This window comes from Antechinus flavipes, chromosome 4, assembly GCF_016432865.1.
Source record: "Antechinus flavipes isolate AdamAnt ecotype Samford, QLD, Australia chromosome 4, AdamAnt_v2, whole genome shotgun sequence".
NCBI lineage: Eukaryota > Metazoa > Chordata > Mammalia > Dasyuromorphia > Dasyuridae > Antechinus > Antechinus flavipes.
The window spans coordinates 118,343,408-118,370,582 of NC_067401.1; the positions used below are offsets into that span (position 1 = coordinate 118,343,408).

The 27,175-nt window shown below is 32.6% G+C and overlaps 1 protein-coding gene across 3 annotated transcripts in view; it reads left to right on the plus strand.

Moving 5' to 3' along the window:
• Nucleotides 1–27,175, plus strand: part of TRIM37 (tripartite motif containing 37) — a 112,517-nt gene that overhangs the window by 77,201 nt on the left and 8,141 nt on the right. For 2 of the 3 annotated variants that reach the window (XM_051994151.1, XM_051994152.1), the window contains exons 17-22: nt 5,615–5,703; nt 10,453–10,650; nt 13,251–13,559; nt 17,980–18,111; nt 20,060–20,249; nt 22,084–22,202. In XM_051994151.1, the coding sequence (XP_051850111.1) occupies nt 5,615–5,703; nt 10,453–10,650; nt 13,251–13,559; nt 17,980–18,111; nt 20,060–20,249; nt 22,084–22,202 (1,037 nt within the window). The remainder of the gene's footprint in view (nt 1–5,614; nt 5,704–10,452; nt 10,651–13,250; nt 13,560–17,979; nt 18,112–20,059; nt 20,250–22,083; nt 22,203–27,175) is intronic. The other variant, XM_051994153.1, reaches the window with a different exon arrangement.

Below are 27,175 nucleotides of genomic sequence, written 5' to 3' on the forward strand. Positions count from 1 at the left end.
CACTGATCCATCAATCTATATTTTGGCCAGTATTAGATGATTTACTGTAATGTTCTCTTCTCTAAAATATAATGTTCTCTGGGAGCAGATTTCTTGGGGAGCTTCTAGAGGCACCCTTTGTTTCAGTTCAGAGTGATAATCATCTCAAATGCAGCCAGCTGTTAAAAGTCCAATCCTTTATTGTCTCCTTCAAAACAGCCTGGTTAGCTTTCTTAGAGGCCTCTCTCTCTCCATGGTTCTGAGAGCTCTTGCCGCTAGTCCTTTGTCTCTTCCAGTTACAGCCTCTAGCTCCCTCCTAATCCAAAGCCTCCAGCTAGCACAAAGATGGAATATGGAATGGCTCTGACTCCTCCTCTGAGAGTGGGGTTGTGGGCTTCTGACTTGTGAATCTCCCAAAGTCTCTAGTGCCTTTGTCCTTTAGAGGGCTCCTCCTTACATATGCTCTCCCAAAGGTGTGAACCAAGTACATAAGCATTGTTTCTATCGATTCCAGTGACTTAGCATCTTGTTTCAAGTTCTGGCCCATGACAATTTACCACTTTGTAAATAGTTTGAGATCTGGTATAGCTGGGCCGCCTTTTTTCTTCCCATTGATTAATTTGATATTCTTGACCTTTTATTCTTCCAAATGAATTTTGTTACTATTTATTCTGGCTGTATAAAATAATTTTGGTAGTTTGATTGGTATGGCAGTGAGCCAGTAAATTATTTTAGGTAGAATTGTTAGTTTCTATTATATTGGCTCAGTCTATCGCTACATAATCAATATTTTTCTAATTTTTCAGCTCTGACTTTATTTGTGTGAAAATAGTTTTGTAATTTTATTCATTTAGTTCCTAGATTTGTTTTGCAGGTAGATTCTCAAGTATTTTATATTGTCTACAGTTATTTCTGTAATTTCTGTTTTTATCTCTTCCTGCTGGACTTTTTGGGTAATATATCAAAATATTGGTGATTTATGGATTTGTTTTTGAACTGCAACTTTGTTAAAGTTGCTAATTATTTCAACTAGATTCTTAGTTGGTTCTGTAGGAATCTCAAGTATACCATTATGTCATCTGCAAAGAGTGATAGTTTTATTTCCTTATTGTTTATTCTAATTATTTTAATTTCTTTTTCTTCTCATTGTTATAGTTGTTATTTCTAGTACTATATTGAGTAGTACTGGTGATAATGGGCACCCTTGCTTTATAAAACGCAGATCTTACTGAGAAAATTTCTAGCTTATCAGTCTACCTTGTCATGGATATTTGCTGATGGTTTTAGATAAAAAAAAGTCCCATTTATTTCCTGTGATTTCTATTATTTTTAATAGGAAAGTATATTGTATTTTGTCAAGTTTTATCTGTATCTATTGAGATAACTCATGTAATTTTTGTTATTTTTGTTATTGGTATGTCAGTTATGTTAAATAGTTTACTTAATACTGAATTAACCCTGCATTTCTAGTTGTGAACCAATCTGTCCTTGGTGATTTTTTTCTCAGGAGGGAGCTCATTGCTGACTTGTTCAATTTCCTTTTTATAAGATAGTTATTTAAACATTCCGTTTCTTCTATTAATCTAGGCAATTTGTATTTTTGTAAATAATTTTACTTAGATTGTTAGATTTATTGGCATATTTGAGCAAAATAGTTCCTAATACTTATTTTAACTTTTCTTTGTTGGTAGTGAATTTACCCTTTTCATTTTTGATACTGGTAATTTGGTTTTTTTAACTTCTTTTAAAAAAATCAAATTAATGATTTATTTATTCTGTTGTTGTGTGTTTTTTTTAAACAAGTTCCTAGTTTTGTTTATTGGTTCAATGGTTTTCTTTCACTTTTATTAATCTCTCCTTTGATTTTTCAGGATATCCAATTTGATGTTGAATTAGAGATTTTTAATTTATTTTTTCTAGTTTTTTTTCTTAGTTACATGCCCAGTTTATTGAGCTACTCTTTCTTGGTTGTATCGCTTGAATTTTGGCATATTTCATTGTTGTTATTTACTTTAATGAAATTATTGATTGCTTTTATGATTTGTTCTTTGACACATTCATTAGGATTTGATTAATCTGTTCCTATAGCCATCTATTAAATGTAATTTTTATTGCATTATAATCTGAAAAAGATGCATCTAACATTTCTCCATATGATTGTAGGGTTTTTTTGCCCTAATTACATAGTCACTTTTTGTATAGGTGCCTTGTACCACTAAAAAACAGCATATTCCTTTCTATTCCCATTCAGTTTTCTCCAGATGTCTTTTAAAAATCAAACTTTTAGAAAAATTCTTCTTGTTTATTTTTTGGGGGGTTAGAGTTATCTACTTCTGAGAGAGGGTAGTAAGGATTCCTAATTAGTATAATTTTACTTTCTATTTCTTCCTGTAACTCAATTTTTCTTTTAAGAATTTGGATGCTATACCATTTGAAAATTTTTGACATTATTTCACTGTCTATGATACTTTTTTTAGCAAAATGTAGGCTTCACTACATTTGAATTATTTCTTTCTGGAAGCTGAAATATTTTTTCTGTGACTTGAATGTTCCAGAATTTGGCTATAGTATTCTTGGGAGTTTTAATTTTAGGATCTCTTTTAGGAGGTAATAAGTGGATTCTTTCCATTTCTATTTTACCTTCTGGTTCTAGAATATTAGGGCAGTTTTTCTTGATAAATGCTATCTAGGCTGTTTTCTTTTCTTCTCTTTTCTTTTTCTTTTCTTTTTTTCTTTTTTTATCATGACTTTCAGATAGACAAATAATTTTAATATTACTTTTCCTGGATCTATTTTCCATTTTTCCAATGAGATAGCTCACATTTTTTCTATTTTTCCTATTTTGGGGATTTTGCTTTATTGTTTATTGATTTCTCATAAAATCATTAGCTTCCATTTGCTTATTTCTAATTTTTAAGGAATTATTTTCTTCAGTGAGCTTTTTGTGCCTCTTTTCCCGATTGGTCAATTTTGCTTTAAGCATTCTTCTTATTAGCTTTTTGCATTTCCTTTTGCACCTCTTTCAATTCTCTTCCTAATTTTTCCTCTACTTCTCCTACTTGATTTTCAGAATCCTTTTTCAGTTCTACTATAGTCTTATTTTTCTTGGAGACTTTGAATATAGGACTTTGACTTTGTTATCTTCTACTCAATGTGTTTTTGATGTTCTTTGTTACCATAGTAACTTTCTATGGTCAGAATCTTTTTCTGTTGTCTGCTTGTTTTCTTAGGCTATTTACTCGTCTTTTAACTATTTATTAAAGTAGGAATCTGTTTCCAGGGTGGAGAGTGATCTGTCCCAAGCTTTCAGCTGTTTGTAGAGATTCTTCTAGGGACCTGACCATAAACACTTTTCCATCCTGGAGCTGTTAGGAGTGTCCCCACCCCATTATGGCTATGAGAGCTAGTGTGCTAAAGCATCAGAGTCCTTCCTCAATGCTACTAAAGAGACCTTTTGTGAGCTCAGGGTCTGGAAGCTGCCACTCCTGCCCACCCTCACTCCTGGTATGCTTACCTTCCAAGTCCTCTTTGGGGTCTCTGGATTGAGAAGTCTGTAAACCATCAGTGCTGCTGATGATTCAGAGATCTGTAGTCCTGCTCTTACTTTGTTGGCTTTGCAGGCAGGATCCGGGGTTGCTCTGATTTTGTGAACTTTGCCACCATTTATAATATCACTTCTATGGGAAAAGCTTACATAGAAATTTGTAAAACATAGCTAATCCTAATTTCAGCATCATCTGTAATTAATTTCATTTAACTTAATGCAGTGTGTTCTTCAGAAAAATACTTGCACTGTTTTATTTAAATAAAGTCAGCATGATGTTGTATATATGTAGTGCTATCAGTCTCATATAAAAATGGATCCTTGTCATCAGTATATTGATTTAGAAAACAACAAATCAATATCCTGTTTTATTGTATTTTAATTTTTTTTGCTAAATGCTTTCACTTACATTTCAATTTATTTCAGTTTTTCTAGAGTTTTGCTGGCCCCTCTTATTTGTTGGATACATGGAGAGCTAGCTTTGGAGTGAGGAAGTCTTGGGTTCTACTTTTTTTTTCTTTTCCTAATTTAATATTTTATTTCTTAGTTACATGTAAAAATAATTTTTTGCATTTTTTAAAAAAAATCTTTTGAGTTCCAGATTTTCTCCCTTCCTCCTTCCTTACCCCACACCCCCATTGAAAAGGCATATGTGAAGTTTTGCAAAACATTTCCATAAACATAATATTTTGAAAAAAAAAACCATAACCCTCACCTTACCCCCCTCAAAAAAAAAATTCAAGGAACAAAGCTTTTTAAAAAGTATGCTTCAATCCATTCAGATACAATCAGTTCTGTTTCTGGGTATCCATTTTTCATCATAAGTCCTTCAGAGTAGTTTTGGATCATTGTAGTAGTGAGAAAAGCAAAGTCATTTGTAGCAGATCATTCTGCAACATTGCTATTACTTTGTACATAATACATTTCACTTTTCATGAGTTCATGGAGGACTTTCCAAGTTTTTCTAAGCTTATCCTGCTCATCATTTCTTATAGAACAGTAGTATTCCATCATCACGTGCCACAATTTATTCAGCCCTTTTGGGTTCTACTTCTAATGTATGTTAGTTCTTTGGTTATGGAGAAATTAATTTTTTATATGACACCTATCTTGTCAGTTATTGGGGCAGTTGTTAAATCATATCAGTGGAGAGAGTTTTCACTCTAGGAATTTCTTTTCTCCCCTCTCCACCCCATTCTCAATGAAATTGTAGGTCCAACAAAACAAAATTATCTTCAATTATAAATTATTTCAATTTTTTGCTTAGAATTATAATGTTTACAAATGTATAATAAATGTACTTGTGCCTAAGCTTTGTAAAACTAAATATCTTAAAATTCACTTTAAAATAGCAAAGCCAGCCCATCTTGATTTATAAAATTATTTGTTTTAGAATGAAATATACATTTTTGATAGAGTTTCATATTCATTTTTAAGTTTGGAAAGAACTATGGAAATCTTCATTTGTACAGGCATACTCTATATGGCCATTTTATCACAGCAATACTAATAATTATTCAACTAGTTATCAATTTATAACATTGTTATAACCTGCCTTCAGTAATGCCATTTCAGTTAACTGCTTTATTGGGGTGTGGGGAGTGAAAGAAGCATCTGTAGTATGGTATAGCCCTGTACAGAAGGCTTGGATTCACATAGCAGTTCTTCCACTAACTCATTACTTTTCTTCTTTAGGTCTTTATTTCTTTATTAGAAAATAAGGAGTTAGACAAGATCAGTAGTTCTCGATGTTTTTTGTTCTACAAATCCTGGGGTTTTCAACAACAACAGATGTATCATGAGCCCCCAGAGAAATTTAATATGTTATTTATAATATCCTGCTAATAATTGTTTATGGCTGAAGATTCCATTAAAGAATTTTTAGCTTGAATTCCTGGATTATCATTATGAAACCCTCAACAGGTTCTCAAACCATTGAATGGGAACTACTGGACTAGATGAGCTCTAAGATTCTTTCTAACTCTTATATTTTGTGATTCTGATTAAACTTGTTAAATGGAGTATGTCTCAATAATTTATTCTGGTGGTTTATTTATGATTATATGGTGCTAATTAATCTTATATTCTTAGGTCTGGGGAGAATGATGTAGAATATAGTAATAACATGGAATTAGAAGAGGGAGAACTCATGGAAGATACAACTGCTGCTGGAGCTTCAGGTACAGCCAAATAAGCTATTTAAAAAATCTCTTTGATAGGATTTGATCTTATTTTGGCATTGTGTTTTCATTTCTTTCATGATATTTTGGTAACTATAAAATTTTAGTAGCAAGGATCATGGATGATATGTCTTATTTCTACATTGTTTTTATAGAAAGAGAGTTGTAGGGGCAGCTTGATGGCACAGAGAAGTCCTGGCCCTGAAGTCAGGAGGACCCAAGTTCAAATCCGGTTTGAGACACTTAATACTAACTAGCTGTGTGACCCTGGGCAAGTCACTTAACCCCAATTGCCTCAGCAAAAAAAAAAAAAAAAAGTAAAAAAAGTTGTAGAATCATAGACACATGGAATATTTTAGAATTGAATGTAGAATAGATCTAAATCTTTAAATTTATAGAAGAGGAAACTGATGCTAGGGGGGTTTGACTTGCCCTTTATCAGATTAGAAGAATTGGGACCAGAACTCAATTCTCTTGATTTCTGGTCCATCTTTCTCTACTGAACAACACACTCCCTGAGAAGGAATATATTGACCTTTTTTAGTGGCTATTTTATTTATATTGTTGGGTCTATGTAATTAAATAAGTACAAAGTCTTAGCTAAAAGGGAGTAAAAATTCATTTCAGTGTTTTCATTTTATTGATGTTGCCCTGAACATTATATATTTGCACATTTTTCACACTTATTTTCACAACTATTAAATAATAGCTTAATTGAGGTGGATAAAATCCATGAATTAGAGGATTGAATAAAAAAATAGATCTAGATTCTCATTACAAGCAGTCTTTTAAGCTTTTGGCAAGTAGAGCACAATCTGTGTGCTTACAAATGACAAATGCAAAGATTATTCATATAAATTCTTTAGTATGTTAGTCATTGTATTGTCATATTTTATCATTTGTAAATATATAATTATCAAGAATCTTGTTTTTCTTTTTGTAGAACACTGATGATAATTACTGTACACAAAGATAAAAAAATCTTATTTTGTTTTATAGCTTGATAAATTTCTAAACCTCTCCTTTACCCTAATCTGTCAACTAAAGATTTCATCTCATTTAGAAAATTGAGATGATTTATCAAGGGCTCCCTCTTTTTTTCTTTTCCTATTTCTTCATCTTAAATCCCTTGACATTCCCTATTTTATTACCCTTTCCCCCAGTCTTTGATAATGAGGTTACTCTTCTTGGCATATGCCTCTGAAACAGTAAAGCACCCTGAGATAGAGGAACAGGAGACAGTGAGGTTAGTCAGACCATGGCCACTACTTCTATGACCTTTTTTAAAGATTCTAATGTAGATATTTTAGGACCCTGAACCCAAAAACTCTGAGTTATTCTCAAACCATCTTCCTTATTCTACTCACAGAATCACCAGATAAGTTCAAGTCCTACTGATTGATTTCCAGGCCTTGTCTCTTCTGCTCCAGTCATCTTCCATACAGCTTTTAAGATTTTACTCATTTTTTCACTCTGTGACTCTTTGTTGCCAATAAGATAAAATAAAAGCTTAAAAAGCTTTTAAAACTGGGTTTCAACCTACTTGTTGGCTATATTGTATATTTTTGTCCTTTCTTTCTGATATATTCTAGCCAAACTGGCCTTGTCTTTGTTCTTTACAAAGGAAATCTTTGTTTCTTAATTTGTCTCCTGTCTCCATGTTTGGAATTCTGTCCCTCCTGACCTCTTCTTTTTAGGCACCCTTTTTTCTTTAACAAGTAGTTCAAATACCTCCACATGGAGTCTTTCCTCATTTTGGCAGCATTCTCTCTCCCTGAGTATCATGCTAAATAGAACTATCCTTTATTTATTCTCTTTAAACTATGTGTAGTTGTTGTTCTCCTCCTCTCCTTCTCTCCCCAGTCCTGCTTTGAATAGGAGGTTCTTTGAGAGTAAAAATTATTTTTTTCTTTGCTTTTTAATAATCTCTGCCATAAAGCCTAATACACAGTAAGTACTTTATAATTATACCTTGTTGCTTGATTAGTGAGCAGAATTTTAAAAAAAGAATTCTGGACCCCCTTCTAGTACTGGACAAGTCATTTCTCTTAGTATTTCTGATTGTATTGATAATTCATATTTTTCCTTTTAAAAATGGGAGGAATGATCTTATTATATATGCCTTCATGGATTATTTTGGTATTGCTTAATAAGCAATAAAGCACTACCCAGTTAGGAAAGTAAAAAGTGAGACATGGTTATAGTGGTTAAAGAGCCGGACATGGAATCAAAAAGACTTATATGCATTTCTTGCTCTCATACAAATTAACAATGTGACCTCGGACAAGTCACTGTCTCTTAGTAGCCCACGCATCTCTCTGAGATCAAGTCAAGATGAGTTACCTCTCTGGTTAATGGAGGGAATTTTCCTACCGTACCATACCATATGAAGTGTAAAATGAATTGAATGAAATAAATGAAAAATTCTCCTCTCTTCCCTTTCTCCCTTACCCTTCAGTTTTATAGATGTGATGAAATTGTGACTCAGAAATTATGTAACTTGACCAAGGTTAGCACAGCTTATAGCAAGTGGCAGAAACAGTATTAGAACAAGTCTTTTTACATGATACCATGTTGCCTGCATTTTTGAAAAAAAAATTAGTTTTCAACATTCATCTTTGCATAAGCTTATTGTCCATATTAAAAACCTCCTCCCCCATTTTCTTCCTCCCCTAGACAGCAAGTAATCCAATATAGATTAAACATAGCCAACATTTTTAAATAGGATGAACTTTTTTAGTTGGCATTTTGTCTTTATAAAGATAGTTCAATATGCTACATAATATATCATGAATATTATTTTATAAATATTAGTTGCATGTTTTATTAAAGAAAGGGTTACTTTGAAAAAAATAATTCAAGTGACTTCCTTTCATATGAATTACTCATAAATATCTTCCTATGTGACATTCATTTGGGTCCGAGTTATAGTATAATTATTTTTTAGTATTTTTCCCAGTTACATGTAAAAACAATTTTTAACATTTTAAAAAAATTTTGAGTTTATATTGTCTTCCCTCATCCCAAAATGGTAATCGGTTTAATATCTGTATCAAATATATGCAAAAATTAAGGAATAAAGGTTTAATAATTTGCGAAAAAACAAAACAAAACAACAATAAAAAGCAATAAAGTGAAAAAATAGTATGCTTCATTCTATATTCAGACTTCATCAGTTCTTTCTCTGGAGTGGATAGCATTTTTTATCATGAGTCCTTAGGATTACTTTGATTTATAGTTATTTAATTTACAATTGGTTATCATATTATAATGCTATTTACTGTATGTATACAACATTCTTATTACATTTTTTGCAAGTTTTTTTTTTATTAATAGCTTTTTATTTACAAGTTATATGCATGGGTAATTTTATAGCATTGACAATTGCCAAACCTTTTGTTGCAATTTTTCTCCTCCTTCCCTCCACCCCCTCCCCTAGATGGCAGGATGACCAATACATGTTAAATATGTTAAAGTTATACAACATTATTTTGGCTTAGCATAATTCTTTTAAATATAACCTCAACTTGAAAATAAAAATAGGATTCATAGGATTAGTTGTTAGGGAAAAAGATTTTTTTTTTCCCCTTCCTTTTGCTAAATATTTTAGGAAACCTTAATTTTTTTTTTTTTTATAATAAAAGTTATCAGGTGGTAGATCTCAACTGTTTTTCTGGTAAGAATATGTATAAAGTATTCTATAGTTGTCACTTATTGCTATCTGTAAAATTTTACCAAGTGTCTTAAGTAAGTCTCAGTTTTCTTATCTATAACATTAAAATAATAGTTTGATTACCTAAATTCAAAGGTTCAGATAAGGTATGAAACGTGATATGTAATCATAAAATAGCATATAGAATCTTTGACTTGGAAGAGATCTTAGAGATCACCTAGTAATATTTAAGATGATCAAATAGGTTCAGATAAGTTGATTTAATTTGATCAAGGTCACAATTTTGGCAAGTGGGCAGATCTAGGATGATAATAACTATAATAATAATATCAGCTAACATTTGTTAGTGCTTTATTTATTACAAATATCCTCTCTATCAGTCTGCCATCAAAGTATCTAAAATTTTTATCTTTGAAGGGTCCTTTTAAGATGGAGATATTTCATTAATGTTATCATTATACACTGGCCTGATTAATTTGAAAACCCTGGGCTCCCCAAAAATCCTAAAGAAGGATATATTTTGGTGGTGTTATGAGTATGGGGATTCAAGAGAAATATAGTGGAATAATACTGACCATTAGGGAGAAGATCCATGAATAGTTTGAGTGAGACTTGCCTTTGGATTATAATTTGGTTTATAGTGTTGTTTTATTTTTAAATAATTTTCATTGAATAGTGACATTTCATTATCCTAATTTATGTTGCCTTTGAGACCAAATACTCATATATTTTAAAATTGGATGCAGAAAACAACATTTTTATGACTCATGTATATTTTATATATTTTGCTTTTATGTATAGAAGCAGTGGTAGTATCCATTCTCATTGTTCAGTTTCCTAAACTCTTGGCAATTACTGCCCTTGAACATTATGGGAGTGTAAGTCTTATACTGGTCTGTGCCAATCTCTGACTTGCACTCTATTGATATATAGCAAATATCACTATGGATAGAAGAGATGCTACTAAGAAGTGAAACTGGACATACAGTCACTAGAATATAAACATTTTTGCTTCTATTTTTAAAAAATAAACAAACTAGAAATATGAATTTCCCACTTTTTTTTTTCTCTTGCAGGCAGTAGCCATGGTTATGCAAGTGCAAGCCGCAGAGCTTCAAGGCGAGCTGGAAATGCAGGGTCTACAGCTAGTAGCAGTTTATTAGATATTGATCCCTTAATTTTAATACACTTGTTGGATCTTAAGGACCGGAGCAGTATGGAAAATTTATGGGGCTTACAGCCTCGTCCACCTGCTTCATTGCTACAGTCCACAGGTAAAAAAACAGCAACAATAGACAAAAACCTTTTCATAATCTTTAACTTAATGTAATTAAATTTTACTTTAATTGGTAGTAGAGAAGATCTCTGTGTGACTGACTTTGGTCCTGTTCTTTTAAATATTAATATGGAGAGAGATTTCAGTAACCTACTTACTTTTTATATTATTACAATTAAGCTCTCAGAGGTCTCCTCTAAATATCTTTGCATATCAAAGTAAGTATCATGTTAAGTATATTAAATTGTTTGTTAGTAAGATTTATATGCTGTGCCTCTGAAATAACTAAATCAATAATATATACAATATTGTACAAATTCTGAGCTATTGTTTTAACAAGTCATGTATGTTTTACAAGAATTTTCAGAAGTTTGTAGGCATAGAAGAAACTTATTAGGCTCTCCCAGTGGGGTTGTATATAAATGTTTTACCAAGTGATAATTTATAACTCATTACAGAGACAGATATGCTAAAGGGCTCTTTTGTGTTTATGAAGATATTTTCCCTAAAAATTATGCCTTTAAATAATACAACATTATTCATAAAAGTTATTTGACTCTTTCAGAATCAAGGAAACACAGTGTCTGCATATAATTAACTCTAATGGAATGGAATTTCAATAAAATTCCAGCTACCTAGACTCTTGGAGGGGGAGGAGGGAAGGCATATATCATTCTAGGTAGCCAAATTTTCAGTATAGATCACTTTTAAACACTAGTTTAAAAAAATGTTTTCACCATTTTACATAGGAATTTTTGTGAAATTTAATTTAGTTTTCAATTTTTTTATTATTCACAATAAACTAATTTTTTCTTAATGATTTTGGATCATGTTCTCTCTCTCCCTTCCTCTTCCTCAACTTCTTTGCTCACTTCCTTTAACTTCACATAACAGTTTGTTCCTCTTTCTACTTCTTCATTGTAATTTTTCTTTAGTTTTTTATATAACTCTTTGTTTACTCTTTCCCTCTCTACTTGATTGTAATGCCCCTCTCAGTATCCATGCCTCATTTAATCTTTAAAACCCTAAACTTTGTGTGTAGAAGAACAAAATAGACACTTGATATACAAATTTGTTGCATTATTGCTGAATTGAGTGCTCTCTTAAGGTAATTTACAGGTCTTAATTCTATGATTCCATCATTTTGAAGCACTATTATTGTGCTGTATTATAGAATTATACTTAGGGCTTATCAAAATGCGTAGGGCAGTTTGCTTGTGCATTCACTCCAACTCTAAATTTCTGAGGGTTTTTAGTTTCTTGTGTAAGCTTTTTATTTTTTATTTTTTCTTTCCTTGCTGTTTCACTGTGTTTTTGCTTCTCTCACTGTACCTGTCTGCTTAGCAGCTTCTCTCAACCATCAAATTTTCTGGTTCTCATCTCCTGAAAGCTTGTAGTGGCAAGGAGATTATGAAAAAAAAAAAGTATGTTCTTTATTAAACTGTACTTATTTTAAAGATAGTTGTTGCATGGACTTTTACATAGGATCATGGAATTTGGGCCTGGAAGTAACCTTATCTAATATTTTGAGAATTTTTTGCTGCACTCTTGATTCTTAGATGCATGGTATAGTAGTGTAATAATAATTCCAGAAAGAGGGTAGGGAGAGGGGGAAATAGCCAGAAGATTTAGAACCTAATCCTGGCTTTGCTACTTATTACCTCTGAGCATTGGCAAAAACACTCACTTCTTTATACCTATTTCCTTATCTGTAAAATGCGGATCATAATACCAGTGCTAACAATGTTTTATGAAGGGAATGCTGTATTAATAGGAACACATTATATACATGTAAATTTCCATAGATAGATGAAGCTCCTGGACAGCTTAAGATATTACTATTATCACTAATTGACAGAGAACCAATTCCTCATTTCTGATCACTTTGAAATCTGAAATCTGGTAGTTTAATAGGTAGAACAGAAATAGTAGGACCATCTGATTCTGAAATGGTTCCATTTGTCCATTTGTCATTTTAATAACAGATAGCTGTTTTATATTTTTTTATTTTAAATCTTTGTACTATCAAGATTTTAGTTTAGTTCCTTTTTTTTAGTTTAGTTTAGTTTCTTTTGCTTCATTTTTTCTTATTCTTGTGCTGAAGCAAGTATAGCAAGTTAAAAAGGTCTCCCTCTTAATGAGTTCTTTTTTCTCATTTTAGAAGTCATTGAAAAACTAATATAAGTTTCTTGTTATTTTAAGTCAGAGCTTTCATTACCTTGACCACAGTTTTTAAAATGAAAAATGATACACAGTAAAGAGAATTAATTGCCAGAGGTCCTAAATCTTATATTTATAAGGAATTTCCACAGTTTAGCATCTAAAGGAATGTAGTTTTTTAACTTTTAATTTTGGAATTTTCAAATTATCTTTAATTCAGATTGGAAAGTCATAGACTAATATGAATGGTTGGGTTGAATATGGCCCAAATTAATATATTATAGGTTGGGATGTGATTTTGTTTTTAATCTTGATTTTCATTAATGCATTTATACATAATATCCCAGATGTATCTATTTATATATGTAGCATAGGGTAGGAGGTAACTTAAAATATTATTAAAACTTTAATATTAAGACAGTTTTTTCCCCTCTGAAGCCTCATATGCCCGGAAAGATAAAGATCAAAGGAGACAACAGGCAATGTGGAGAGTCCCTCCAGACTTGAAGATGCTAAAGAGACTCAAAACCCAAATGGCTGAAGTGAGGAGCAAAATGTCTGATGTAAAAAATCAACTATCAGAAGTAAGAAGCAGCAATGCTGGGTCCTGTGATGTCCAGTCCAATTCTTTTTCTGCTGATCAGGTGTCTTTGGCTGCCTGTACAACAGAAAGCTGTGGCAAATTGCAAGATCTTGGAATGGAACTTCTGACAAAGTCATCAGTTACAAGTTGTTACATCAGGAGCTGTAAGTGGGGAAGGAACTTGTAAATTTTCCTATGAAATAGTTTTGAAATTAAGGAACTAGAAGTACGATAGTAGAAAGAACCTAGCATAAGGAGTCAGATGTCTTGGGTTTTCAAGCCTGACAAGATTTTTGGTCAAATCATTTCACCTCTCTGCATCCTGTTTTACTTCTCTGTAAAATTTGGACTTTGGACTAGAGATCTTTAACGTCTTATTCAGTTCTAAATGTTACTGTCTTATAACAATTTGGAGAAAACAATTTTTAAAAAGCTTCATTTTGTCAAATGAGCTTACAGCATGAATATATATATCCTTTAAAGACTAATTTTGGTGGGATTGAGATGGAATGTTGGCTGGGAACTCTTTGGGTTATTAAGAGATTATTGCAGTGACTAGATTTAAAAACATGATTCATAAAGATGGTATTTGATTGTCAAGGACTATTTTGGACCAGATGTCTTGTCTAAGGACCAACCTTACTTAGTTCTGAGAATGTTGGCCCCACCAAGGCCTATAAGCCTAGCTACTAAAGTAAAAGAACAGTTCGTTTCAGATGTGTATCAGTGTATCAATGAAGACAATGCCCACAGACATGAAATCACAAGTCTTTGAAGTCTTGAATTATTTAGTATTGCTATAACTAACTTTTTGAGCTTTTTCATCTCACTTATTTAAAAAGAAACCAACCCAACAATAATCTTAAGATTAATTGTATAACAATTTTTTCTTTATTTTGGTTTCATCTATAGGGTAAAGTGTAGGATTTGGAGTCAGAAAAACTTGGGTTTTACAATCTTGATTTTAATACTAGATCTGTGGTTCTTTCTGGGTGAAGATTATATAAATTATGTGCCTAAGGCAATCCCTTTAATAAAAATGTACTAAATTATGGAAGGTTCTGTCTTCAAGAGAAAGTTACCACAGCAAGAACTCCTCAAGCAATTCAGTTTCTGATTTGAACTTTATAGTATATAAAGAGGTTAATTTTATAATAGCAAGATTCTATAAGCATCATATAAATGCTTAGAAGTATTGATGTGTCAAGAGGATGAAATTTTAATACATATACAAAGGTAAGGAATTTAGATAGAAAGTTATTTGCCAGGCACTATGCTAAACTCTAGGAATACAAAAAGAAAATAAGATAGGCTGTGTGCTCTCAAGATGGTCCCTTACAGAGACACTTCAACTCTCATAGAGGTGGAGCAGACCAGAGAGTAAGCAAGAAGCAAAGTGAGCAGCAGGATAAGGCTTCTCAAGACAGGAAAATCCTGGACAGGTACTCACTAATCAGAGAACTCTTTAAAGCTGTCATAGAGGTGGGGCTGATAGTATAGTGAAGAGCATATATTTTCTAATGCAATGGATTAACAGTGAGAGAGGTTGAATTTGTAGTCCAATATATATCTAGAAGCCATTTATCCTTTGTTTTCCTATTTTTCATCTGAGAAATGATTGATCTATCTTGTTATATAAACATTAATGTTGTTGAGGGTTATGTACACCTTTACTCTAGGTTAGTCATTATACCTTGTCTCATCAGATGTGATTTTAGGAAAGAGTACTTCCTTTGTAAGCCATGTTGGTTCCAGGATACCCATTGCTTGTCCTTTTTTTTATTTGTCTTGATGGACCTGTAAACCCGTCATCTGGGTCCACAGTTAAGGGTGCCCTATATTTTAGTCCTTTAAAAAGAACAGGAAATAATTGTCACAGGACTCTTTGGGCATCTAAGGTTCTCGCTTCCCTCTGATAAAGTAGCAACAAGAGAAAAACCTAGAGGGATGCTTTTTTAAACCATTCAGAAAACCATTAGCTGTAATAAGTGAAGTGGAGGTGAAGGTGGAAGTAATAGAATAGCTTAATTTGGAAAGTAGTAGAAAAAACTTAATTTGCTACATTTTTAGTGTAATTTACCAAGATAGTTTAATATCCGGTTCTAAAGGATGGTAATCTTGTTTAGGAATTGGGTGAAGAGAGGTGATCCTGAATCACAGACTACTTCAGATTAGTTCAGAACTGATTCAAGTATGACATTGAAGCTTTTTGAACACTCAGAGGCAGTATCAAAGCAATAAATTTTGCGTTGGGGCAGAAAAAAGATTGGTACAAGGAAAGGGAAAGTACTAATGACAAATTCTGTCTGTTTCATAATTTAGCCTTGGTCTTCTTGAAGGCTAGCTTATTGTCTTTTTAAGCCCAGTATATTTCAGGGTTCATATAAGTGATGTGGGAAGATAAGAAAGATTGAAAAAGGAGATGAACAAGCCTCTCTGTAGTAGTAGGAGAGGGAGCATCTCCTGGAAAGAGCTGTCTCTATAGTGGTTTAGCATCTATAATAGGGGCTGCATAGAGAACTGGGGAATGATGATATTTTATTCTGAAATTTCTTTTCTTTTTTTTTTTTTTTCCCTCTGAGGCAATTGGAGTTAAGTGATTTGCCCCCAGGGTCACACAGCATGGAATTAAGTGTCTGAGGTCAGATTTGAACTCGGGTCCTCCTGACTTCAGAGCTGGTACTCTATGCACTGTGCTACCTAACTGTCCCATATTTTATTCTTTAAATGGCTTTTGAAACATTGTTATTGGAAAAATTAACAGATTTAGCTCCAACCTGATTTCATTAAAAGTTGCTAACTGCTACTCATTGAATAAAAAATCCCTTCAAACTGTTCCTCTTAACTACTAGTTAGTTAGTTTTAGTCTTAGAGAAGGAAGCCATGTGTTTCTAAGCAAGTTTGAAGGGTTTGTTTCTGCTATTGGCTTTATTTTTATAGGTGAAATTAACCCATTAGCATTCAAGACTATAATTGTTTGATTTTCCTACCATTAGATTTTTTTCTTTTTCTTTTTTTAAACATATTACCTGTTTATTTGTTTTTTTGCTAACTTTCCCCTTCCTAACTTCCCTGCACTAAAATAAGGTTATTTTACTTTGTATCAGTACAGTCTTAATCATTCCTTTTCCACTTTCTGTTTTGAATGATGTAATCTCTTTATTTAAAATTTTTTGTTTACCTTACCATCAATGTTACAGCTAGAGTTTAATTTAAAAATTACACTTTCCCCCTCATCTTTACCTTTACAGTTAGCTAAATGTTACCTTTGAGAAATATTATTTCACTTCATCCTCTCCCTCTCAGTCTTTCAGATGCTCACATTTTATTCCCTTTTCAATTTATTCCCAATTCAATTTTCAAAAGTTCTAACTTTTTTTCAGTGACCCTTATGAGAGAGGTATGATTTAAATAAAAAGCTTCAATAAACTTATTTCAGAGTGTTTACACAGAAACATCCTTATTTGCTTTCAATTTTAGATTACCTTGTTTTAAGTTTTCATCTCTATGTCAAAGGCCCAACCCAGTTCTGAATGCCTTAATAGGAAAGAATTTGAATTTCTGTCCTTATTGAAGTTCAGTTTTACAAGATAGTTTATCTTAAGAGTGTTGGCCAAATTTCTTTTCTTTTCTTTTCTTTCTTTCTTTCTTTCTCTCTCTCTCTTTCTCTCATAGCTCTTTATTTGCAGGATATATGCAATTTCAGCATTGACCCTTGCAAAACCTTCTGTTCCAACTTTTCCCCTCCTTCACCCCACTTCTTCCTCTAGATGGCAGGTAGACCAATACACATTAAATATGTTAAAGTATATGTTAAAAATATAATATATGTATACATATCCATACAGTTATGCTACACAAGAAAAATCGGACTTAGAAATAAGGTAAAATTAACCTGAGAATGAAATAAAAAATGCTATGTTGTGGTTCACACTCATTTCCCAGAGTTCTTTCGCTGGGTGTAGCTGGTTCTCTTCGTTATTGAACAAATGGAACTGATTTGGTTCATCTCATTGTTGAAGAGGGCCACGTCCATCAGAATTGATCATCATATAGTATTGTTGTTGAAGTATACAATGATCTCTTGGTCCTGCTCATTTCATTCAGCATCAGTTCATATAAGTCTCTCCAGCTGGCCAAATTTCTTGAGGAAATCATTTCTATAGAAAGATTTCATAGAATTTTAATACTATGATGAAGTTTTAGAGCTCATCTAATCCAAGCTTCTTATGTAGATTAGAAAGGTGATGCAATTTGTTCAGAATCAGACAGTACATTTCTTCCAATTCCATTGTTTTTTCCATATATAGCAAGTAGCTCTACTTTAGAGGACATTGGCTTCTCATTTTTTTCCCCTGATTAATTTCACTTCTTTGTTTATAAAATGACTTGTTGGCTCAAACTCATTTGAGCCTCCTGTCTGGGAAGATTCTTAGAAGATTTCTTTATAAATCATTCAGCAACAAAAATTCCTTCTTTGGGAGATAGCAGTTGGAACTCTATCTGCATAGGAAGACAGAGAATCTTGCTGAGGCAGTATTTCTTATTTTGTATACAAAAAAAAATATCAAAATATCTTTTCAGCCACAAATAAGAAAAGTAATTCTCCTAAACCTACCCGATCTGGTACAGCTGGAAGTTTGTCACTAAGGAGAGCAGTGGATTGTGGGGAAAACAATCATCGCCCAAAGGGAGACTGTCAGACTTCCTCTGAAGGTAAATGCTTAAGTAGATGCTGTATGGTGAATATTGTTTGCTTTTTTTTTTTAATTGCAAGACTTTCAATATAAAAATTTGTGTTGAAATTCTTAATTCATTGCAAATCATTAAGCCCCTACTATATGCAAAGCAAACTGTTTAACTAAGAATGGAGGTATAGAGGTACATATTATGTAGTTCCTGCTTTCCAAAAATTTTACTTCTTAAATAGCTGTTGAAACATGATATGATATAAAGGTTGGCAGCTTTAGCATTAATCTGATTTCATTAAGAATTGGCAACTGTTACATATTAAACAAGGATCTTTTGGAACTAAGGTGAAGTGGGGTAGCTTTAGTTTTATAGAAGGAAGCCATTATATTTCATATCTTTACTTATATGGAAAATTATGTTTTAATTCTGTTTCTCATAAGTGAAAAGTTTGGGAGTTTTGTTTCTGCAACTGGCTTCATTTTTATAAGTGAAATTAGGCTATTAACTTTCAAGATCATGATATAATAGGAGGACTACTACACATTTAAATAAGTAACAAAGGAGAAAGAGTTCAGGAGAAATGAGATTGAAGGAAAAGTCTGGGCAAACTTCTATGAGGATTTTTATGGAGAAGAGACTGTTTACATTTGAAGGAAAGGCAGGAAGAGATTCCAAGATGAGGTGGCATCTGAATTGGGCTGTTAAGCAAGAAGACGGATATCAGTGAACATAAATGTGGGTGCAGGAGTCCATTCTACTCACAGGGCATGGAATGAGGAGTAAACAAAGGAGAACAAGGGAGGGAGAATTAGTCTGATTTAGTTGTAATAGAATATAGTATTTTGTAAGGCTATACAGAGAGATTGAAATCATATTATGTGCTAAGATCTTAGAATTCCAGCATCAATACTTAAAACCACTTTATTCAGTAGACATTGGAGAGCCACCAAAGATTTTTGAAAATATTTTATTCTGTTTCTCTGTACAGTTGCTAATGATCAATATGGTTTTTTTTTTATTTGCAACCAGAAGTTTTACATATTTATTCAAGGATTGAGAAAAGCTTGCTTCTTTCCTCAACTTCTCCTCTTAATATCTATAGACACTATAATATAATCATTACCTAAACATTTCTGGAAAGTTGAATCTTGCTTTTACAACAAAGAAGCCAGATAAAGTACAAATGTAATTTTAAAAAGCACCAGATCTTTGCTTAAATATTACAATTTTTCTAAACTATGGGATCAGAGATATGGTTGTATTTATATATTCTTGTGTAAAATAAACTTTTAAAGTCTCATGTGAGGGAATCACATGATACCATTATATTGTCCTAGGCTTAAGATGAGCTAATTATTGTAACAGGGCTTTGAACATTTTTGTAAATAAAATTCCATTTATTTTTAATCCTCCATTTTGCTAGCATTTGATTGTGTAGGTTATGTTCTTGATGAGACTGAGGTCTGGCACCAAATTCTGGGGTTTGGCATCAGATGATGGAGTTCAGTAGTAATTCACATGGGAAGAATTCACAAAGGGGGTACATTTATTTACAAGAAGAGGTTATAGATAAAATTAAGAGGTAAAATAGGCACTAGGAGTGGTAAATATGAAATAGATTTGAGAGAGCACATAATTAGCAAGGAAAGGGGTGTTAATCAATAATGGGAAAGACAAGTACTTTAGATACTTAACCAAGAGAAAAGGAATACATCATTGACTGGCAGACTAAATCTATAGAGTTAGCATTCTAAAAGAGGTAGTTAGCTATCAATATGTGTTTTTTTGAAAAGAAGGTAATAATTTAATTCCAAGCGGGGTCCTTAAAAGGTAGGCTGGTTGATTAATATACTTTTTCCTTATTTCTAAACAGTAAGTTGAGTGGATATTTAAGAGAACTTTTAATGTCTGTGTTTCCAGGAAATGTGTTGATTTTGCTACAATAAACCTATGAACATTCCTTTTTTTTAAGGGTGCCCTGGAAGCTCACAATCTAGTAGCAGACATAGCCCACCCCGGGCCTTGACTCATGGCAACATCTGTGAAGTATTGCCCAAAGCAGAAGACAGACAGTGTGAAGTTTTGGATCCAGATGTTTTAATTGTTGCAGGTTTAAATGGTTTACCTGTTATGGAGAAAACAAGAAAAATGGTCACCTTGGGGTAAATTTAATATCTTTTATTAATGTAATGTTACTTTTATTATGTCTTTATTTTGCTTTTTAATATATGCCTATTATATTTAACAAATTAAGCTACCCATTTCCTCAAATCTGTAAAAAGGAGAAATAGAAAAAAATTATCATATATCTGATAAGCATTCAGAGTTTCTATTTTTTGATTTTGACCAGAGAAAAAGACAGTTCAGAATGTGGAAGGAAGCAAAAAATAGTCATATCAAGTTTAAATTAAAGCTCATTTTGACTAAATTAAGATTATGGAAATAATATGAGAACACAGATTTTTTTTACTTTTTATTTTTGGAAGCTTTTATTTATAGCTATTATATACATTTTAATAAGGCTTTGATCTTTTACATTTCTTAAGGCTTTAAATTTATTTAGGTTAAGTGAAGATCCCTTAGCAACTTAGTTTCTGATTATATATTTTTTTCTTCCTCCAAAGGAGATAGTTAGAATTTATAAAATATTAAGTATATATCACTTAATTCTAATTATTCTTCTTCAGAAGTCATGTATTTAAATCCTGAGACAATCAGTTTAGTCTTCCATTCTTTCAGGACTGATCATCATATTTTATTTAGTTCTACTGAATGAGACATTCTACCTCCTTTTCTACTTAGCATGTATATATAGAAGAAATATTTAAACAATAGGACAGCATTGTCTGGATCTACTTGAAAAGATTCTTGAAATAAAATTTAGAGACACTCTTTAAGAAATTGTGTATAATTTTAAATAACAATTGTATAGTTATAGAAGTGGCTTGGTTACACCACATACAGTTTATCCTTAGTAAACATTTTATGATGATTGGACATTTGTCTTGCCATCCATTTGACTTACTCAGTTTTCAGTGCACCCTCCTTTTGATTTAGAATAAAGCTATTTAAGAGGTTATTTTTAATCTGGTGAATTAAATTGTAGAGAAACTGTGTAAACAAATGTTTGGGCCTTCTTCTTTAAAGATTTGAATAGAATGTTATATTATTATGCTCCTTGTTATACGTCGTTCATTAAGTCACTTGGTGAGAGCAGATAAATCTAAAGTTATAAATTCAGTCCTTGTGTGCATTAGGTATTTTTGCCAAAGGCTAGTACCTCTAACCTGGCAGCAGTGCAAGTCCAATCCCAGTATGAGAAAAACAACTTTCAATGTGTGATTTTTACCCACAGGCATTAGGTCAGTGATGTTATTTCTATATTTTTTTAAAAGGACTCACATTATTATGTACTTCTGATAGTAATAATGTAATCTATGCTAAGTAAATATCTGTAGATAATCTACTGACTTAACTTTACAGTAATTCATCCCTTTTTGTACTTAATTTTTACATTGTAGGTAAATGTGATTAAGTCAGTTGTATAGACTATATAAAAATCCAGTGCCATGTTATTCTTTAAGCCTGACTGTTGTTCATGTTTTTCCCATTCAGGAGGCTTCTGTAAATAATTTTAAATAAACTATTAAAAAGGTAGAAATCATACAAAAGTTCCATGAGTCACACTAGCTCAACGCTAAATTTTAATGAATTATTTCTAGACGTGTTAAGAGTTACTGGATAAAAGTCCTATGTAAACCATAAATTACTTTAATACACAAGACAATAGGATCATAGATTTAAAATTGAGACGTCATCAGGTTCATCTTATAGAAACTGAGAGCTAGAGAGTTTCAGTGACTTTCCCCAGCTACATATACATACATGTGGGTGTATATCTGATATAAATGAGTTATAAGAAATAATGCTATTTATTGTAATAGACTTTTAAATACAGAAATGTAATAAAATAGTATCTCTTTACCATATTCCAAGGTCAAATGCTAAAGGATGTCGCATAGAAGGGACACCAATAGCTGATATGGAAAACAATTCTGAAACGGGGGAGTTACAAGCCATACTTCCTGAAGGGGCTTCAGCTGTGCCTGAAGAAGGTAAATAAGTTGAAATAATAACAATAATGGAAATAAATAGTGGTTAGAAGTATTAAGAGGCTAGGACTTATTACTTTATGAGGAATCTTTAAGGCAACCTTCAATCTGAGCATAACATTTTATGAATTTGATATTTACTATTTAAGCATAAAAAGAGATATTATTAGATATTACATATATTACAACTAAAGTGACATCATTGGGGTGTGTGTGTGTGTGTGTGTGGTGTGTGTGTGTGTGTGTATGCAGAGAGAAAGAGACTATATTGAAAATGCGCATAAATTGCTGCAAAAAGCAAACTTAATTTTTTTAGTGTGTGCTTTTAAAAAATAATAGATTGCATTGCCTTCTTTCTTTGGTGAACATAGTGTTTAGAATTTAGAAAGTCAATTCATAACAGACTGCTTTCTTCTCTGTTAAGCCATGCTTGCATGTTTGTTTCAGCATGTAGTGTTCATTGTTCTCTATTTGTTTGAGGCAGAGAAGACATTTTGCAGTTCTCTTGCAATCAGATGGCTTCTGTGTAAAAGTGTTGATTTCCCCTTGCTGTGTCCTTTAGAAGTTAGGGGGAGAAAAAAGGATGTTGACTTTCTTAATGATATTTGACTTTAAAAAAATTATTTCTTCCTTTAAGTCTGCCGCCTTCCACCTCTGCACTCATTTGAATTTCAATGACTGATGAATTGTAGCTCAAAACCTATATTAAGGTGCCAGTATCCATCTATAGTTTCTGTGTGCAACATTGTGTAGGTGTTGGCATTTGTAGAAGGTCTTTCTGTTACAGAAGGCTAAAAATTTTAGTCTTCAATCTTATTCAGTATAATGCAATGTGCTCTTGTAGGTGCAACACTATTCCAGGAGAAAGGATTAATTGGGAAATGTTTATAAAAGGCCATATATAGAAACCTGCAGGGTTTGCTTGCACCATTGCTTGCTGTTGGTAAAGTTTTAAAATGCGATTGCATTGGTTTTTTTGTTTTGGTTTGTTTTGATTTGGTATTTTGGTAGCATACATACATAGCTTGTCCTTTAATTTCTGCTTCTTATAAATTTTGATTAAGTAATTAGAGTATAATTTAATTAAACAGCTGCCACTGCAGGTAAAGCATAAACAGCAGAAGATTTTGGACATCAGATTTATTAAAGAGAAAAGAAATTATTTTAGAATGTGAATAGCACTGATCAAATTTTGATTTTGAAACTTTGAGAACAACCTAGTCCAATCAATTCTTTTATTTTGTAGTATTTTGCCTTTTGTAAATTGCAAAAATACTTTTTAAAAAACAGTATTTTGAGCTAACTTTATGGTTTAGCTCCTTGAAAGTATTAAACTATGCAAGGGGGGAATAAAGGGTAATTATAGATAATACTTTAATGCATCCCATTTCCATGTTGAGGCAGCTTGATATAGTGCAGTAGATAGATCACCAGGCCTGGAATCAGGAAGACCTGAGTTCATATTCAGCCTCAGAGTAGCTGTATCACCCTGGGCAAGTCACTTAACCCTGTTTATCTCTGTTCAGCGAGCTACAGAAGAAAATGGCAAACCACTCCAATATCTTTGCTAAGAAAACTCCAATTCAGAGTCAGATATCACTAAATGACTAAACAATAGCAGCAACTCCAATTCAAAGTGTTGTGAGGAGAATGTTATTTTCTTTTTTTTTCTCATTGATTTTTTTAATAAAAATAACTTTATTTTTCAAAATACATGCAAAGATATTTTTCAACATTCACCCTTGTAAAACCTTGTATTCTAATTTTTTCTCCTTTTTCCTCCCCTCCCCTTCTCCTATATAGCAAGTAACTCAATATAAGTTATACACGGGCAATTCTTCTAAACATATTTCCACATACATCATACTCTGTAAGAAAAATCAGATCAAAAGGGGAAAAAATGAGAAAGACAAAAAACAAGCAAACAGACAACAGAAACAAAGGTGAATCCACATTCAGTTTCTCCATCTCAAGTCTATTGGAATTGCCTTGAATCAGCCTTGTTGTTGAAAAGAGCTCCGTGCATCACAGTTGATCATCACATAATCTTGTTGCTGTGTAGTGTTCTCTTGCTTCTGCTTACTTCACTTAGTATCAGTTCAGAAAAGTTTTTCCAGGTTTTTCTGAAATCAGCCTGCTCATCATTTCTTATAGAATAATAATATTCCATTACATTTCATAACTTATTCAACCATTCCCCAACTGATGGGGCATCCACACAGTTCCTAATTCCTTGCTACTACAAAAAGGGCTGCTACACACATTTTTGCACACAGGATCTCTTTCCCTCTTTTATGATCTCTTTGGGATATAAATCCAGTAGTAACACTGCTGGATCAAAGGGTCTGCATAGTTTGATAGCCTTTTGGGCATAGTTCCAAATTGTTCTCCAGAAGGATTGGATCATTTCACAATTTCACCAACAATGTATTAATGTTCCAGTTTCCTACATCCCCGCCAACATTTATCATTTTCTTTTCCTGTCATCTCAACTAATCTGAGAGATGTGAAGTGGTACTTTAATGTTGTCTTAATTTACATTTTTTCTGATCAATAGTGACTTGGAGCATTTTTTCATATGAATAGAAATGGTTTTAATTTTTTTAACTGAAAATTGTCTATTCATATCCTTTGACCATTTTTCAATTAGGGAATTGCTTGTATTCGTAAAAATTTGATTCAGCTCTCTATATATTTTAGAAATGAAGCTTTTCTGAGAAACATTGGATGTAAAAATTTTTCCATAGATTTCTGCTTCCCTTATAATTATGGCTGCATTGGTTTTATTTGTACAAAAACCTTTTAATTTAATATAATCAGACTTACCATTTTATAACATCTTATAGTTCTTTTTTGACCATAAATTTTTTCCTTCTCCACAGATCTGAGAAATAGACTATCCATTGTTCTTCTGATTTGCTTATAGTATCATCCATTGTGTTTAAATCATGAACCCATTTCAATTTTATCTTGGTATATAGAGTGTTGGGTGCTGGTCAATGTCTAGTTTCTGCCACACTGTTTTCCAGTTTTCCCAGCAATTTTTGTCAAATTTTAGATTCTTATCCCAGCAGCTGGAGTCTTTGGGTTTATCCAACACCAGATTACTATAATCACTGACTATTCCACTGACTAAAATACTTGGACTAATTTGTTGAGACTTAAGCAGTTTGCTTATAACTAAAGTCCCAGGTTCTGGGAGGAAAGAAAGCGTCTTGTAAAGCTGATAAGAGGGAGCTGTTTAGACAAAAAAAGAGCTTTTGTCTCCCTGGGATGTTTTTATTTTTGTTTTGCTTGAAAGAGAAGGCTTGAGTCTCAGTACCAGCCACGGGTATCATTCTGCCTTTGGTTGGAGCCAACTCGAAGAAACCTTGATGTTGTATGTCTTTAAAGGCTTCCTGACAAGTTTAGTCAGATCCCATTGTATCTGAGTATGGGGAAAACAAGGCTCTTTCTTTGAGTAAAATACATCAGGAGATTTTTCCATGTGAGAGATCTCTGTAGAGTGCTGACAGTAGCTAACTCTAGACAAGAGAAAGCAGGCTTTGTGATGTTCCAAAGTACAGCTGGTGTTGGTTCTTGCTGGGAAACCAGAAACTGTTTTGACCTTAAATGAAATGTGTTTTTTACCTTAAACCTGATCACAGTGTGGGAAAACCTTAACATTTTGACGGCCTAGTGATAAAAATGATGGTGTTTTTCTGCTGGAAAACAAATGAACTCTAGACCTAATTAGTAATCAGTAATCAGTAAAAAAATCAGATTTTGTTGATTGTTTTATCGGAAAATGGAAAGAATTTATTCTAATAGAGCTCAAACCAAAAGAACACAGACTTCTCTTAGGAATTGGCCATTTGACTATTAGATCTTCCTGGCAGCATAGTAAGGATGAAATATGAGGAACTGCTGAATTTTTCTGCACTCTTTGCTATTTGTCGTATTACCCAGTAGAAGAAAGACATAAAAATGCCTGCATTGTGCCTAACATTCTTCCTTGTCTTCTTTCTTTACTACTCATTATTTCTTCTTTTTTGCTAAATTCATCTATCTCCCATTTTCATTGGAAAACAATCAGGTAACCCTGGAAATCTGAATGTAATAATGCCTAGAAAACTGGTATGAGGATAATGGTAGTTAATTTGGTTCCCAAGTATACATGATAAATGAATTTTCTTCAAAGCCTGATACTTATGTTTGTATAGTTTTTTAAGAATTGCAAAGCATATACACATCTTATTATATACATATCTTATGTAAGTGCTGTTATTATTCCCATTTAACAAATGAGGAGACAGACAGAGAGAGGAGGCATGATTTGGCCAGGTCTGTATAGGTAATATATTTCAAAGGAAAGATCTGAACCCCGGTTCAACTCTTGGTAGGCTTATGTTACCTTTCTAGAACTGAGTAGATACTTACTGGTTGGTTGGTTTAGAAATAGACACTTTGCTACTGTAGGTGAATAACAATTTATGTTCATTAAGTAGAAAACCAATCTTGATCTTAATTTTATGATCATATCTTCTAAGGAAACGACTGACTTTAAAAATATGGAATGGCCAATTTGTGATAGGTATTTAGTACTATTTAAAGAGAAGAAAATTTGATGATAGTCCTAGTTTCCCATTAACTAGCTCTATGACTGTGAATATATCACTTTGACTTTCTTTTAGCTATAAAATGAGAAGCTAGAATAGATCTCAAGGTGATGAAGAGCTAGGATAACCTTATAATCCAAGCTCTCTCATTTTATATATGAGAAGACAAAGGGTTTTAGTGACATGCTGGAAAGTCAAATAATGAGCGTAGATGGGACTTCAGACAAGCCTTGGACTCCAAATCCATTGTTCTTTCTACTGTATCAAGATGATCTCAGAGATTCTTTTCAACTTTAAATCATGGAATGATTCTCTATTGCAATATGGACTATAATAGGCTCTGATTAGAGTAATCATAGGCAGTTTTTGTGACTTTTT